This window comes from Antedon mediterranea, chromosome 1 (genome assembly GCF_964355755.1).
Source record: "Antedon mediterranea chromosome 1, ecAntMedi1.1, whole genome shotgun sequence".
NCBI lineage: Eukaryota > Metazoa > Echinodermata > Crinoidea > Comatulida > Antedonidae > Antedon > Antedon mediterranea.
This window is the reverse complement of record NC_092670.1, coordinates 1237192-1251438: the sequence shown is the minus strand read 5'-3', so window position 1 is coordinate 1251438 and position 14247 is coordinate 1237192. Positions and strand designations below refer to the sequence as shown.

Here is a 14247-nt window from a genome sequence, read left to right as displayed (position 1 = left end):
CAGACAAACAAAAACAATTAAAACAAATCAATTTGTGCTTTTATTTGTTTTCCAACCAAATACTTTGTATATACCATGCATAATGAATTGAGAATATACAAAACGAAATTCAGCCATTTTGAGAGCAACTGCATAATAATAAAAAAAATTTGACCATCAGCTCTTTCTTTGTACCATAGATTTGTTGTGCAAATTATTTTGATTTGCCAAATATTTATTTTTTAAGATAAACATTTATATCTTGACCTATGTGGTCCTAAATTTTGGGTTTCACATTTTAATATTTGTCATGATCCTGTAAATCTGTTTTATGAATTTAAAAATTCGGAAATCGGGTAATTTCTGGAATATAATGGTAACACTTGGTCAAACAAAATCACAGAGTTTATGGTTCCTGCAAGTCTAATGCTTCAAAGTCAATAGTTTCTACCACTCTAGGTTTTTAAAGATCTCAATGGTCTTGAAAATGCATAGTCCCTGGAAATCTAGGGTCCTAACAATAACATCTATGGTCCTAACATCTAGGGTCCCAACATTAATTAATATAAATTCAACATAGAACACTGATGATTTTCTAACTTACTATTTTGATTAATTATTCTATATACAGTTGTAATATTGATTTTCTCATTGTATGATTAACATATGATATTAATTATAAATACGCAAGCCAGCATTATTCCATATGGGAGAATATTCATATCAACATGCAGTATAATCTATATATATGTAATGTTTAGGATTTCATACGTTATTATGGTTATATACCAGAAATACATGCTTTAAGTATGACATAAGTACAGATAAATATTAATGGACAATAAGTACATGGGTCATAGCCTTAATAATGCACTCTCCTAGTATGGCTCACTATATATTATCAATTATTAGTTACATTTAATTATTAGATTCATGGCGTTTACTTCACTCTGGAAATATTTCCATGCATGTAATATTATTAACACATTACAATTAATCCATGTAATACAATATTAACCAATACAATCAGCTTTATAATTAAACTGGTTTTTTTTAAACTTAGCACCAAATAGTTTGGAAGGATTTTCTTACAGAAAATAAAACCAGTAGTTTCAAAAGGATATTATACCATACTAATACTGTACTAATGTAAAGCAGTTACTTAAGTTATCACTGTATAATTATTGTTCCCTTACATCATAGTTGTGTCAGATTTAGTAGTGTGGTTGGTCTTCAATTAAAGCATTTTTAAGTATGAGGTAAAATAATTACAATAAATTCGGCTATAACTTAATAAATTTTGAAAATCCTCTTTTCAGTTTCTTTAGTAAATACAAAAATAACAACACACAACAGAAGTAATAATACTACCTTCATCAATTCTACATCATAAATAATCATTATCAAATCTGTAAATTAATATGTCATCAAAAATTAAATAATATTCAACAATATTTCAAATATATTGATTGAAATAAACACACTTTACTTTTAATAAATTATTTGGCAATATTGGCAAAATAATTAAATTAAAAATTGACTACAAACAATTGTACATACACCTTAGTTATAATAATTTGTAGATATTTAAAATTGCCCTATCCTTAATGCTGTAACATATTCAACAATTTATATATATAATTTAAAATATTTAACTATTATTTTAAATTCAACAAAGGCATTTAAACATACTTTAATATTATTAAAACAGTAAGCAAACAGTAATGTACTTTCTACTTTCTCTATGGCAAAATTAATATTTTTAAAAGGATTTAAATTTAGTTTTTATGGCAGAAACAATACTCTTAATAGTATGTAAATTTAGTTTTGTCAAGGATTTTCTTTTGGCAAGAAGCTGAAACGTTTAATAGTATTGAAACAAAAGCAAAACCTCTTTAAAAAGCACACACATATATAGAATATATTGCAGTGTTTTTGTATGCATTTGAGATTAAATTATTAAACGTTCTTATTTACTTTATTTTATTATTTGTTTATTTTATTATTAGTTGTTGATTTACCGAGTGCTGTACTTAAATTAACAATATTAAAATTTGGTTTTTATTTAATAATAAACAAAGAATAGACTCAATATACCCTTTGTTAATCAAATGTTAACTCTTGCTATAACAAACGGCTCCCTGTTGGCTCTTCTCATTGGTTAATATAAAGCTTTTTCTGATTGGTCATTGGTCAGTTTATATTTATAGGATTTTACAAGGTGAGATAGAAGATCAAAATTGTGTCAATCAAAATGTTCCCACTTGTGTATTTTATTTTAGATATTGTTTCCTGTTTGCTCCTGATAACAATTATCAATATTGTCAACTTGGCAGTACTGTAATAACATAAGACCATACATGAAAAAAACTTAAATAACTTTTAATACCAAATAATTTCATATCTATAACTCCTTTGAACATAAACTTTAGTACAATATTAACAGACATATAACATAAATAATGATTTGATCATAGTAAAGTATGCATAGAGGCAGCAGTAGCTGTAGAATGGTGGTGTTGGTGGTCACAAACTCGTCGTTGGAAGTTGTACTGTATATACTTAAGTATATACTTAAAGTAATCACGATTTATCCAAACCTGATTGAGGACGTCTTAGCACCTTGAAAATCTCCTTAAAAAGTTTTTTATATTCCGGAGGTCGAGCTTCGAAATGATTGTCCACTGGACATGGTTCGTCGGTTTCAGCTGCTTCCTCTATAACATTGTTGATACTTGGCGCTCTGAATTTAGTTTCTTTTGTCTCGTAATGCCGCAGATCTTCCAGTGATGTGCTGTATCGCCTCGTTTCGGGTTGACTGCTTCTATCTTTCTTTCGTCTAAAGCTGCTTGCCCGTGGTCGACCACCGTCCTCCTTCACGGAACCGCTGCGGCTCCGCATCAGTAAATCGTTATATTTGTCCATTAAGACATGATATTGCAAATCTATTTCACTCATTAGTGAAATACTTTCTCCTTTCGGTTTTTCGCCGTTGCCGTCTGCGTTTTTTTCTCCAATCTTTGGTGCGGAAACAGGCTGTTTAACCTCTGCGACTACTTCTAACTTTTCGTTCATGTGGATTATTTCTTTCACTCTATCGTCTTTTTCTAAATCATCTTCGTTTATAAGACTATCACAATACTTACAAATCATTTCATTCTTGTTTTCAAAGCTAATATATTCTTTCTCAATTTCTTGTAACTGGGCGCGCACTGCCATCTCGCGTATTTTCTCTTCTAGGTCTGCATTTTCCTTGACTAGCACCGATATTTCTGACTCTAAATCTTCTTTACTTTCCTCGTATTCCGCTTCACGATTTCTAAAATTCTTAATTGTAGCTTTTAATGTAAACAGTTCATCCTCAAATGGATTTTCGTCTGTCCGAATATCTCCAAGGTCAAAACTCCTTGTTCTTCTAACTGGAAACCAGAGCGTGACGCCATTTGTTTTTTGTTTCTTTCGGCCTTCTCTTAATCTTTGTTTTTCCATTTGTTTTAGTTGTTCTACGTAAGTCTGCTCGTCACGTAATCTTACTTCTAATGATTCAACACTCTCGGTCATTCTGAAAATAAAATATTTTTTATTTCAATTTTACTTTTTTTTCCTTGTATCTTATTTTTATTATTTTTTAAATTTTAACTTTATTTATAGAGGGTAACCCTTCCAGCTGGCCAAATTAATGCAAGTTAATTCAGGGGCCCTCTTAAATTCCAATAAAATACATACAAATGATAAATAATATATAAATATTATATTCTGTTCATTTGTTGACTTTAATGTTAATATAAACTACTTATTGTTGGTGTTAAAGTACATGTCATTGTATCACCATACTTAGATCACATAACAGGAAATAGAATCAGTGTCCACACCTAAGTTTAACAAATAGGCTGTCAGGAAGCAAACTTTAACAGGCTACATGTTTGAAGGCAACTGGTTTTAACAGAAAGTATGGATTAAATATTGTATAAAAGAAAATAATTTTGAAATTGTTTCTGTCAGATAAATTCTTTTATCTCATTATTATTTAAATTTTTCAAAAGAATAAAAATTTATAAAAAGGAAGGTAGTATAAATTAGAAAATTACAAAAACAAAAAATAATATCACTTCCATTTTTGCCAATTTTTTCCTTTTATTTTATATTGACACCGTTGATTCGTCTATTTGTTATTTAAATATTTTTATATAGTTTATTATTGGTTATCCGCACTTGGCGGATAACCCCTTGTTATTGTCAGGATCTTTTTTTTCTTTTTTTTTTTTTTTTTTTTCTATATTCTTCTTTCTTTCCACGAATTTTGTTCGCAGCGTATCTCTAATTCTGGCTAACAAATGATTGTATAACTTTGTCAAAAGATTGCCCTGTAGCTGTAGATGTGCAAGAAACTTTCTTTTTCAAATTTTAAGTCACGCAGCGTAAGTTACGCGCGATTTTGTGAATTTCAATGATTGATCATAGAATAAAAACTAAAAGTCGTTTTGTATTGAAACTTGGTGAAGATTTAAGTCTTATAATGCGCAAACTTTCTATGGATTAAAAATGGCATGTTTCACAAAAAATTACGCGCGCACGCGCGTTCAAAAGTTTGAAATGCGCAAAATTCATTTCTAATCAACTTTCTACGCGTTTCATGTCATTTTGAGCATTTCAAAAATTCCCACAGGTGCGCAATATTTTTACGCGCGCGTGCGCACGTACGGCAAGAACATGTTTTTTTGGCTTGATTTTTGTTTTTTCAGCCTTTTCTAGTAATTTTACCAACTTTCAAACAATTCCGACTTAAAATCACGTCATACGAGCACGTAGAATTAAACAATTTACGCGCATTTTTGATGAAAAAGTTCAAAAATTCGTCAAAATTATGCCTTTTTTTAAACAGTCATAGATTCTGAACTACGTGGTGAACTTTTTTAAAATTACATATTCTGAATGTAGATGAGTTGTAGATATAGAATCATGGATCGATTTGGCTAACGGGACATTGTGACGTCATCGTATGGCCACACGAATATCAAATATAGGATTTTTGTCTCTTTCGTCATAGCTCATAACATTAAATATAGCGCATCTCCACTTATTTGTATTCCATTTCCCCCCATTTTTTTATGTTGTCTAAGTCAATCAATTATCTTTCGCACGATTCACAATTTTAAAAATTGTGATGACGTCATCATGTTCAAAAGCGTCAATAACTTTGGTCACTTATTTTCACCTATTCTGCACTGTATGTAGTACGTATACAGTATATAGTGTATACCGTATATACTTAGACGTGACGAAAAATAGAGGAGAGCACTCACATTTTTTCAATGGCATAATCGTTTTTCTGCGCGCAATATTCCAACGTATGACGTGCACGTGGCTTTAGGACTGCGGATAACCTAACTCGTCCGTAGTGACGAGTTCAAATCTAGTATATCATTGTTGTTACTTTGGGAGTACGGAACCTGAACTCTTGTTATAGTGATTAGGTTCACTTTTAGGTTCCTGCCTACTCCCTTAGTTTCTGTGTTTTTGTTTGTTTGTAACTGGTTTTTGGCAATAAATAATAATAATAATAATAATAACAAAAATTGTATATTATTACAATTTGTATTTATAATATTTTAAGATTCAGAGATGTAGCAATGGCATGCACTTATGATATTTGTAATGTAATACTTCTTCAATATGGTAGTTTTTCTAAATCACTAAAGGACAATTTTAGTTCTTTGTACATAAATTGACTTGGATGCTACAGTTGGTAACATGATCTCATAATTTAAAAAGCAATTCATTGTTACAATGAATACGTCAATCGTACTTGACAACCAATCTGTATACCAGACAACTATTCTTAAAAGTAATACATATTTCAAATTTATTGAACATTGGCCCCTAATGGAACCAATAACTGATAAAAACTTTTATTGCAACTTTTAGGTTGAATTATACAAAAATATATACTTATACTTAAATGAAAATATATCATATCCATCAACAATAAAAATCAAATTACACAAAACATCGAAGAACAGACAAAACAGAAGTCAGTGGAAGATACGACTGTGCAGGGATATTCATGCCTACCACTTGTGAAAGAGACCAAAGTTTACAATGACATTTTTTGATCGTTTTTTTGGAATGCAAAATTCTTAAATTGTATCTAGAATGTAACCATAACATTCATATAGACATCAAGATTTGTGTTATAAAAGAGTGGGGATGAGGGGTTTGGAGAGCTCTTAAATCTTGAGGTGGGAACTAACTGTTTTGTATAAAACATTACACACTAAAATTAGTGACAAAAAAGTAAACATTTCCACAAATTTTTTTTTTTTTCGGTTTGTGTAAAATTAATTTTCAATTCAAACTGATTATTTACCTAACAATCTTCTGATTACACATTCTGTTCTCATGTTCCAGACGTTGGTTGTTCTTTTCCAAATCCTGGACGTTTAAGTCTAATTGTTCATAAACTCTTGCTTTTGATTCGGTCACATCTCGGAGGATTTGTAGTTGTTTTTCTAAATACTACACAACAATTAAAATAGATTATTGTAGAAAAAATATTTTTGTAAAAAATTATATTTTGGTATGGTACAATAAATGTATGGGGATAGTGAGGTAGGGTATTATATTTTGGAAGGGGATAGTAAAATTGTTGATACATACAACTATCTGCATGGCCTGCTCATCTGCTACTTGCTGGGTTGATATCAAGTTTGCTTCTAACTCTTTGTTCCTTTCCAACAACGTCTTGCCTAGCTCAGCTGCCAAATGAAGATCTATGACCGATAGTTCAATGGTTTTAATAATTACATTAATAATTAAATAACAATTTAACTTGGTAATAGTTCATAGTTTTTGATATATTTGTAAATCATGTACTGTATACGGTATATGATTCGAAATGTTTATGACTGTGTTGACTGTGTTGACATTCTCCATATGGCCTTAACTCGTTTAATAATATCATGAATATTCATGACCATCTGCTTATTTATTTGCCTTTTATTATGACACAACGTTTAATTAGGACAGAACAAAATTGTATCGTACAATAATTAAAGAAAGAGAATAATAAATAGTACAGCAATACTCTAAAATAGTTCAATAGATAAAATATAATATAAAACATAGATAATATATGCCTGTCTAGTCTAGCATATACATATTACAGGCTAGTAGTAGTAGTAGTAGTAGTACGTAACTAGTACGTAACTAGGCCTAGTAGGTAGGCCTTTTCTTATTTCACATTAAAAAATAATTAATACAAAATGTAAACAAACTAGGTCTAGTCCTCCTATTTGTTTGTATTTCAAAGCTAAGAAACATATAAAACATGTTTAATACTACGTCAAAAGCTAGGCCTAGGCCTTGACCACAAATGACTTTTAAATTCTCTTCTTACCGTTGTCAAACATGCCTTCGACCTGTATTTCATCTAGAGAATCATCCTCTTCGACCTCAGTCGAGCCTCCTAGCATTTCGGTCCCTAAAATACTCATCGTATCATCTAAATATTTGGTAACTCTTTACAATTAAACTAAATAAATTCGATAAATGAAGGAGCATATTTAAACTTGATATTCATCAAGTTTTCAACGCATGATGACTGATAAACGTTGTACTATTTACACAAAAGAGGGTGTCACACTACGAATCTTCCTTCCGTAAAATTCTGTTGTGATCAATTGACCTCATCGGCGAATTTCCTATTTACATGTTGACATATGACGTAATTCCAAACGTGGCATATCGAAAGCTATGGTTCCCGGCGGTGGATTAGTGCAAAATATTTCTATTCAAGTCAGAGTTGATACAACACGGGAACCAGACTAGTTTAAAAGGGGGCGTGTCCATGTTTACTTTTTTTGTTTATCTATAAAAAAAAAAAACAATACAAAAGCATGGATATAAGGTTTGATGGAAAAAGAGCATTAGTAACCGGAGCTGGAAAAGGTGTTCATATAGTCTATACTAATTATTATTTAAAAAAATGTGTAGTTAGAGTAGTTAAGTAGTGGTAGAGAATAGTTTAATAAGAGCTAGGCTAGGCCTAGCTAGGCCTAGCCTAGTTTTACTTAATAAATAGGCCGCACTGACTGTTCGTCACTCACTCAGTACAGCTAGTCTAGTACACTGCTGGTAGGTAGATAGTAGTGGCGGGTAAGCCTAAGTACCTAGAGTGCCTAGCTAGGCCTAGTTTTATAATATACAAACGCCGTAAGCTAACAATGATGATAACAACAAAAACAGTTTTTGGAAAAGCTCATGAATATTTTAGTTTTAATTATTTTTATGTGGTTTTAATTTTTCACATCAACAACAACTATGTTTCGTATTGAATATATTATTATTATTTAATAATTCATTTAAATCTATCTATGATTATTCTTATATTTTGAGGTATTGGAAGAGACACTGCTATTCTTCTATCAAAATGTGGTGCAGAAGTATTTGCTTTAAGCCGTACAAAAGCCGATCTGGACAGTCTCAAGGCTGAGGTGTAATGTTTATTTTCAATCACCCAATCAATCACCTCGTAAATTCTTATTACAAGATTCAAGAAACTTTGTTTTAAACTAAATTAAACTATAATGTTAAGAAATTGTTGTTGATGGTAATCTATAGTTAAAAGGATAACTGACTAAAAATGACAACAAATGTAAAATATAGGTACATCATACTTAAAGACAGCTTTAAAATATCTCTATTTTGTAGGTACCAAAAATAAAGACCATTTGTGTAGACCTAGCAGATGTTGAAGCAACCACAGTAGCTGTGAATAACTGCGGTGATATTGACCTGTTGGTAAACAACGCTGCAGTCGCAATATTAGAGCCGTTCTTAGAAGTGACAAAAGACATTTTTGACAAGTAAGTACCATTCAAATACTAGAGCTGTATTTAGGGATTCTTTGAAAATGTGTTTCTTGTTTGAATACATTTTTATTACACCTTATTTATAGAGGGTGACCCTAACCAACTTATGTTGACAATCAAGGGGGGCCTTCAGTTGCCATTTCTATGATTGATGAACCAATCATGATTAATTTAATTTCACCTTCAAATTTGTTTTTAACAGATTAATGAATGTAAATGTTTGGTCAATTATACAGATATCACAGGTAATATTTTTCAAACTTGAAACTCTTTTTAACATTTATTATTATAAAAAAGTGCCCTAGAAATGTGTAATCCAAGCCTTGTCATTGTCATGTATAGATAGAATAAGTTTTTTCTTTGACAATTTTAATAATACTGTATATCCTATCTGATAAACAAGTAAAAAATGGACACAAAGTTCATTACAAATCTCTAAATAAACCATTTACTGTAATTTCTAAAATTGATGTTACAGATTGTGGCTAAAGGGATGGTTGAACGAGGCTTAGGGGGCGCTATTGTTAATGTGTCAAGTCAAGCCTCTCTTGTTGGTTTGACAAACCATACAGTATATTGTAAGTAATACAGTGATACAAATGTAATGCACAGTAGGTCCTATCATTGGGTAGTAAAGTAGAAGAGAGAAAGATGTGATGTCACAGTATGGATGTTTTGTCATCATAGTGGGATTATGTCCTTTGTTTTAATGATATCATCAAATTTATGGATGTCAGATTCAACACAGCTATGAGTGGTTACACTAAGTATATACTTAGCATTTTGTATCATGAAGCATTGCAATAAGTATAACATTTGTTTTAATAGGTGCAACAAAAGCTGCAGTTGATTCATTAACAAAGACAATGGCACTTGAACTTGGTCCAAAAAATGTAAGTACATATGATGAATGATGTCACAGTAAGGATGATGTCATCATTGATGGATATGATGTCATCATTGATAGATGTGACATTGAATTTCACTGTCTTTTTTCCTCCTTTTACAAATCAGATTCGGGTAAACTCAGTGAATCCAACCGTGACAAACACTGCTATGGGTAAAGTAGGTTGGAGTAAACCAGAGAAAGCAGATCCAATGAAACGAAGGATTCCACTGGGCAGGTTTGCAGGTAAAACTTTCACTTTCCATTCAGGCAGTTGTTTCTTTTTCTATAATCTTCCAGCCATCCATTCATGTGTTGATCCTTCTTCTCTTCATTTATCATTCATTCATTATCTATATACCTTCCATATTTCTTGTAACATTTGTTCAATAATGAATAATTTCTCCCAAACTTTTTTTTTTATCTTAACAGAGGTTGATGAGGTAGTTCATGTGATTCTATTTCTTCTAAGTGGCAAGAGTTCAATGGTTAGTGGGACCTGTCTACCGATAGATGGCGCTATGTCAAGTAGTGGGATCTGATGCCAGCAATTTGATTGGATGAATGTGTCTGTGATGAAGTTATCTGCATTTTGGCTTATATTCTGTTCACTATTTTGAGGTTGTGGCTACTGGCTAGGAAATGAGGAAGTTAGTAATCCTCAAGGAAGTGCCAAAGTTACTAACCTTAGCCCCGCCCTGGTATGTACAATGAAGTGGCATAGTTACTAACCTTAGCCCCGCCCTGGTATGTACAATGAAGTGGCAAAGTTACTAACCTTAGCCCGGCCCTGGTATCTACATAATATGGACACCATTAAAGATCATCATTAATTATAGCATTTTTACTAATGAAATTAATGGAAATAATAATAATAAATAAACAAAGAACACACATATTTTGCACCGTTTTCTTTATTAAATTTGACATAAATTAGCATAAACATATACAGTACTATAATTATTTGAATTATTCAAAAGTATCCAAAATGTATTTTCTTTCTTAAAATATGTACATTGTAATTTTCTTAATAATATTTTCTCTCCTTAAGTTTTTTGCTCTTTTTCTTTGATTTCGTTTTCTTTTCTGAACTCTGTGGGATGCCTTTTGCAATTAAGTTCAAAGGTTGACTATAATGCTGATTCAACGGAGGTAGAGTTGACAGCGAGCATAAATTGAGCTGATCCCCAAAGTGTTCTCGTTCGGTGAATGGTTTGTTCAGATTATTATCTAAATCATCATCTAAGTTATCTTCTAAATCAGTTGTGTCTGTCCAATCAGTATATGATGCCACACTACTGGACACTTTCTTCATTCTGTTTGCTAGATTCTTTATCTTTATATTTTTCTCTTTCTTTACGTTCTTTTCTTTCTTTACGTTCTTTTCTTTCTTTACGTTCTTCTCTTTCTTTACACTTTTCTCCTTGTATTTGTTCTTAGGTAGCCGATCTGAATACAGCTTCATATCCTTCAGTTTCTTCAATTCTAATTCCTTCAATAATCTCCTTTCCTTAGTGCCTTGCCTTCTTGCATCATCGTTAAACCTGCTGCTAGATTTTGAACTATGTTTCAAATATCTGTTATACGAAGTGTCTATAGATTCATCTGAAAGTGACTCATCATCATCGTCATCATCTGTAGTCATATATTCTGGTGACCTTGTTTTTGATTTTACAACATGTATTCTACCCTTACGATGGTCGTACTTATGGGGGTTACGTTTCTTGTGTCGTTTTTTCTTTTGTTTTGGAAATGGAACCAACTCAATGTCTGAGCTGTAACTTGGAAGCTCCTTCTCCATTGGAAAATCTCTAATCAATTGATTCATTCTTAGATATGTTTCATAGTTGAAATATGTAGGCCTATCCTTCTTGCTTGATATTATGTCATTGTAGCGTTGAAGCAGGTGATTGGTTGAGCTAGTTACGGTGTCTGTGTCATTCCAGGGAATCAGTGTGGCGTCCTGGTAGTTAAACCGTTGTCGTTCACATTGTGTTGCGAATGATCCACCACCTCTGCTGATTGTTTTCGGATATGGTTCGTCTAAGTAGAAAATTAAAAAAAATCTTTGTTAAGCACCATTTTTTACATTCAACTAGATAATCTACTAGTACTTTTATCGCTAAAATCGCTTCAGTTAGGCTTATAGAGCTCCTCACCAAGTAAGTTTTAACTTGACCATTACTGAAATCTTTTAACCCGAATGAATGAATTATTGAATTTATAGAAATTGCATAATATGTAATATATAAATATTTTCTATAATAATAATCTCTGTATAGAGTACTACTGTATAGATAGGTAATCAGATGAACTATTATAAAATAGCGCCCTCTGTGCAGTCGCTATTTCAAAACTTTTTTTAGAACAACCCGCGTACGTATAATCGTATCATGGATTAAATAATTAGATATGATTATGATTGGATACATAGTTTTCATTTGGGAGCCAGCTGACAAAGTATTTAATGTAATAACATTCGTCATCAGCAAAAAGATAGTCCGTAGTCTATCATAATTATGATTTATTATTAATTGATCGAGAAAAAACGACAGATGTTTTGAAATAATGAAATTACCGAGGAAATGCTATTTTTGGATGTGCGGGTGGAATCGTGACCTCATTATGACCTATCGAATGACGTAAGGGAAATAATGATACAGACAACAAAGAAGACAGTCACTGTACATAAGGGTATTTATGACAGTAGCAACACGTTGCTACGCAAAGAAGTCTGATGGGATACTTGCATAGATACGAACATCTTCATCATTATAATTGGCTACTTGTATCCGAAAAGCTGCATGTGAATTGCCTGACTGAAATACTTTTCAGGCTTAAAATAAAAGCACTGATTATACAGTTTGTACGTCCTCAGTTATTATAACCTAATATTGACAGTACGATGCAAACAACATTCTGAAACATGCCCATACATACCACATCATGCATGAAGGCAAAAAAAAACATCATGGGAAAAAATCCATTCTCATATATCGAGCATAAATAAAGATGTTTTATAATAATGTTTTGATAGTATTTTGCAAGATTTATGTTTATTGAGAGTCCATCTGATACTAAACTGTTCAGTTAGTCGTAAAGGTAATCAAAACTAATTATGTAGAAATCCCTGCCTTAAATAAACGACAAAGACGCCGTTTTGGACCATAATTCACAAAACATGAATCATGACGAAAACTCTCTTTTTTGTTTAAAGGATTTTTGTTCAGATGAAAAATAAAGTTATTGCGTGTGTACTTAGAACTGAATCTATAGATTCTTCTAGTTGAGTTCTAGTTCATAAACGACACCTGTATATATGTGCATTTTGAATAAGACAATTACAATACAGGTGGACTGGGCATTCACTGATGATTTGACGAGGCGGCGTGTTGTTCCAGTACAAAATGCGTCTATATTTAAAAAGGAATTACACTATAAATATTTGAATTTATGAAGAAGAAGAATTTGTCTTATGTTTTACAACAAGTAATTGTATAGACAATTGTGTGTAAGTTTCTATACTTACAAGCCTATGTCATACATATATGTAAGTATTTCATTTTGTTATTTACACGTTTTAAAGACCATATTTGGTATTAGTATGTACTAAATTAAATTAGTACGTGTATGATGAAATAAACCGATAGACTGCTAGATTTATCTTGCAAGCAAATTTAGGTTGATAAGAAATAAGATTGAAATCAATTAGAACTTGCTTTGTGTCACCCACCCACTCACTGCCTATACGTAAAGCTATGTCTAAATTAAGCTTTTGACTTAAATAGGTTTTCCTATGATTCAATATAGAACGGGTTATCATTATATCACATTAGCTTTCAAGGCAACAAATTGTAGCTTACGTATTTTATTGACGCACAACATTGAAAACAAAAACCGTTTGTAATAGGAACAGATATAGGAAAGAAACATGGCTTTACAACACGACAGGTAACAGGTTCCCATACAAAGTGAATGATTCATACTCTGCCCCGTCGTCCTTCTCTGCTTCATTTTAGATCAACCCCACAACAATAAGACATAATCACTATTTTGTTTGTTGCCATATTACTGCACTCCTCAGCAGTAGGCCTCTACCTTACCATTCCATCGCCACTATCATTTCATCGATATTTGTGTAATATTATAAGCATACATCAAAATGATATATTGAAGGTTAAAACTGTTTTGTACCTTTTCTAAATGGATCTTTATTAATCATCCTTCTTCATCCCTTTTAGTACGTTAAACATGAGGTATCTTCCAATGTACTGCTGTTATTATAACCACAATGTATTTATTATTCTAAGATCGTCCATAGTTACTGTTATTCGCGTACAGTGTTGTTGCGTAAAATGTTTCATAGCAACAAATATCACGCGCCATTTGCATACTGTACGTGTACTTAAACCCGCGACACTTACCACAAATCAACTTAGTCAAAACCAAATCAATGCCATAGTCAATAGCACTAATTAATTAATCGATAATTCATGTAACTGATCGATCGTT

The 14247-nt window shown here is 31.8% G+C and overlaps 3 protein-coding genes across 3 annotated transcripts; 1 reads left to right on the top strand and 2 right to left on the bottom strand.

The window, feature by feature from the left end:
- Positions 1-17: 17 nt before the first annotated feature.
- LOC140052369 (cerebellar degeneration-related protein 2-like) lies at positions 18-7629 on the bottom strand. Its single transcript, XM_072097929.1, has 4 exons — positions 7376-7629; positions 6637-6749; positions 6347-6495; positions 18-3541 (listed from the first exon to the last, which is right to left on the bottom strand). The coding sequence occupies exons 1-4, from the start codon at positions 7470-7472 to the stop codon at positions 2563-2565; spliced, it is 1338 nt and encodes a 445-aa protein (XP_071954030.1). The 5' UTR covers positions 7473-7629; the 3' UTR covers positions 18-2562.
- A 165-nt stretch (positions 7630-7794) lies between these two features.
- On the top strand, positions 7795-10669 carry LOC140052484 (L-xylulose reductase-like). Its single transcript, XM_072098093.1, has 8 exons — positions 7795-7926; positions 8374-8471; positions 8689-8843; positions 9052-9094; positions 9328-9427; positions 9678-9742; positions 9864-9981; positions 10168-10669. The coding sequence occupies exons 1-8, from the start codon at positions 7875-7877 to the stop codon at positions 10275-10277; spliced, it is 741 nt and encodes a 246-aa protein (XP_071954194.1). The 5' UTR covers positions 7795-7874; the 3' UTR covers positions 10278-10669.
- Positions 10670-10706: 37 nt separating this feature from the next.
- Positions 10707-14058, bottom strand: LOC140052422 (uncharacterized). Its single transcript, XM_072098034.1, has 2 exons — positions 13930-14058; positions 10707-11778 (listed from the first exon to the last, which is right to left on the bottom strand). Exons 1-2 carry the CDS (start codon positions 13955-13957, stop codon positions 10763-10765), a joined length of 1044 nt encoding a protein of 347 aa, XP_071954135.1. The 5' UTR covers positions 13958-14058; the 3' UTR covers positions 10707-10762.
- Between the last annotated feature and the right edge of the window lie 189 nt (positions 14059-14247).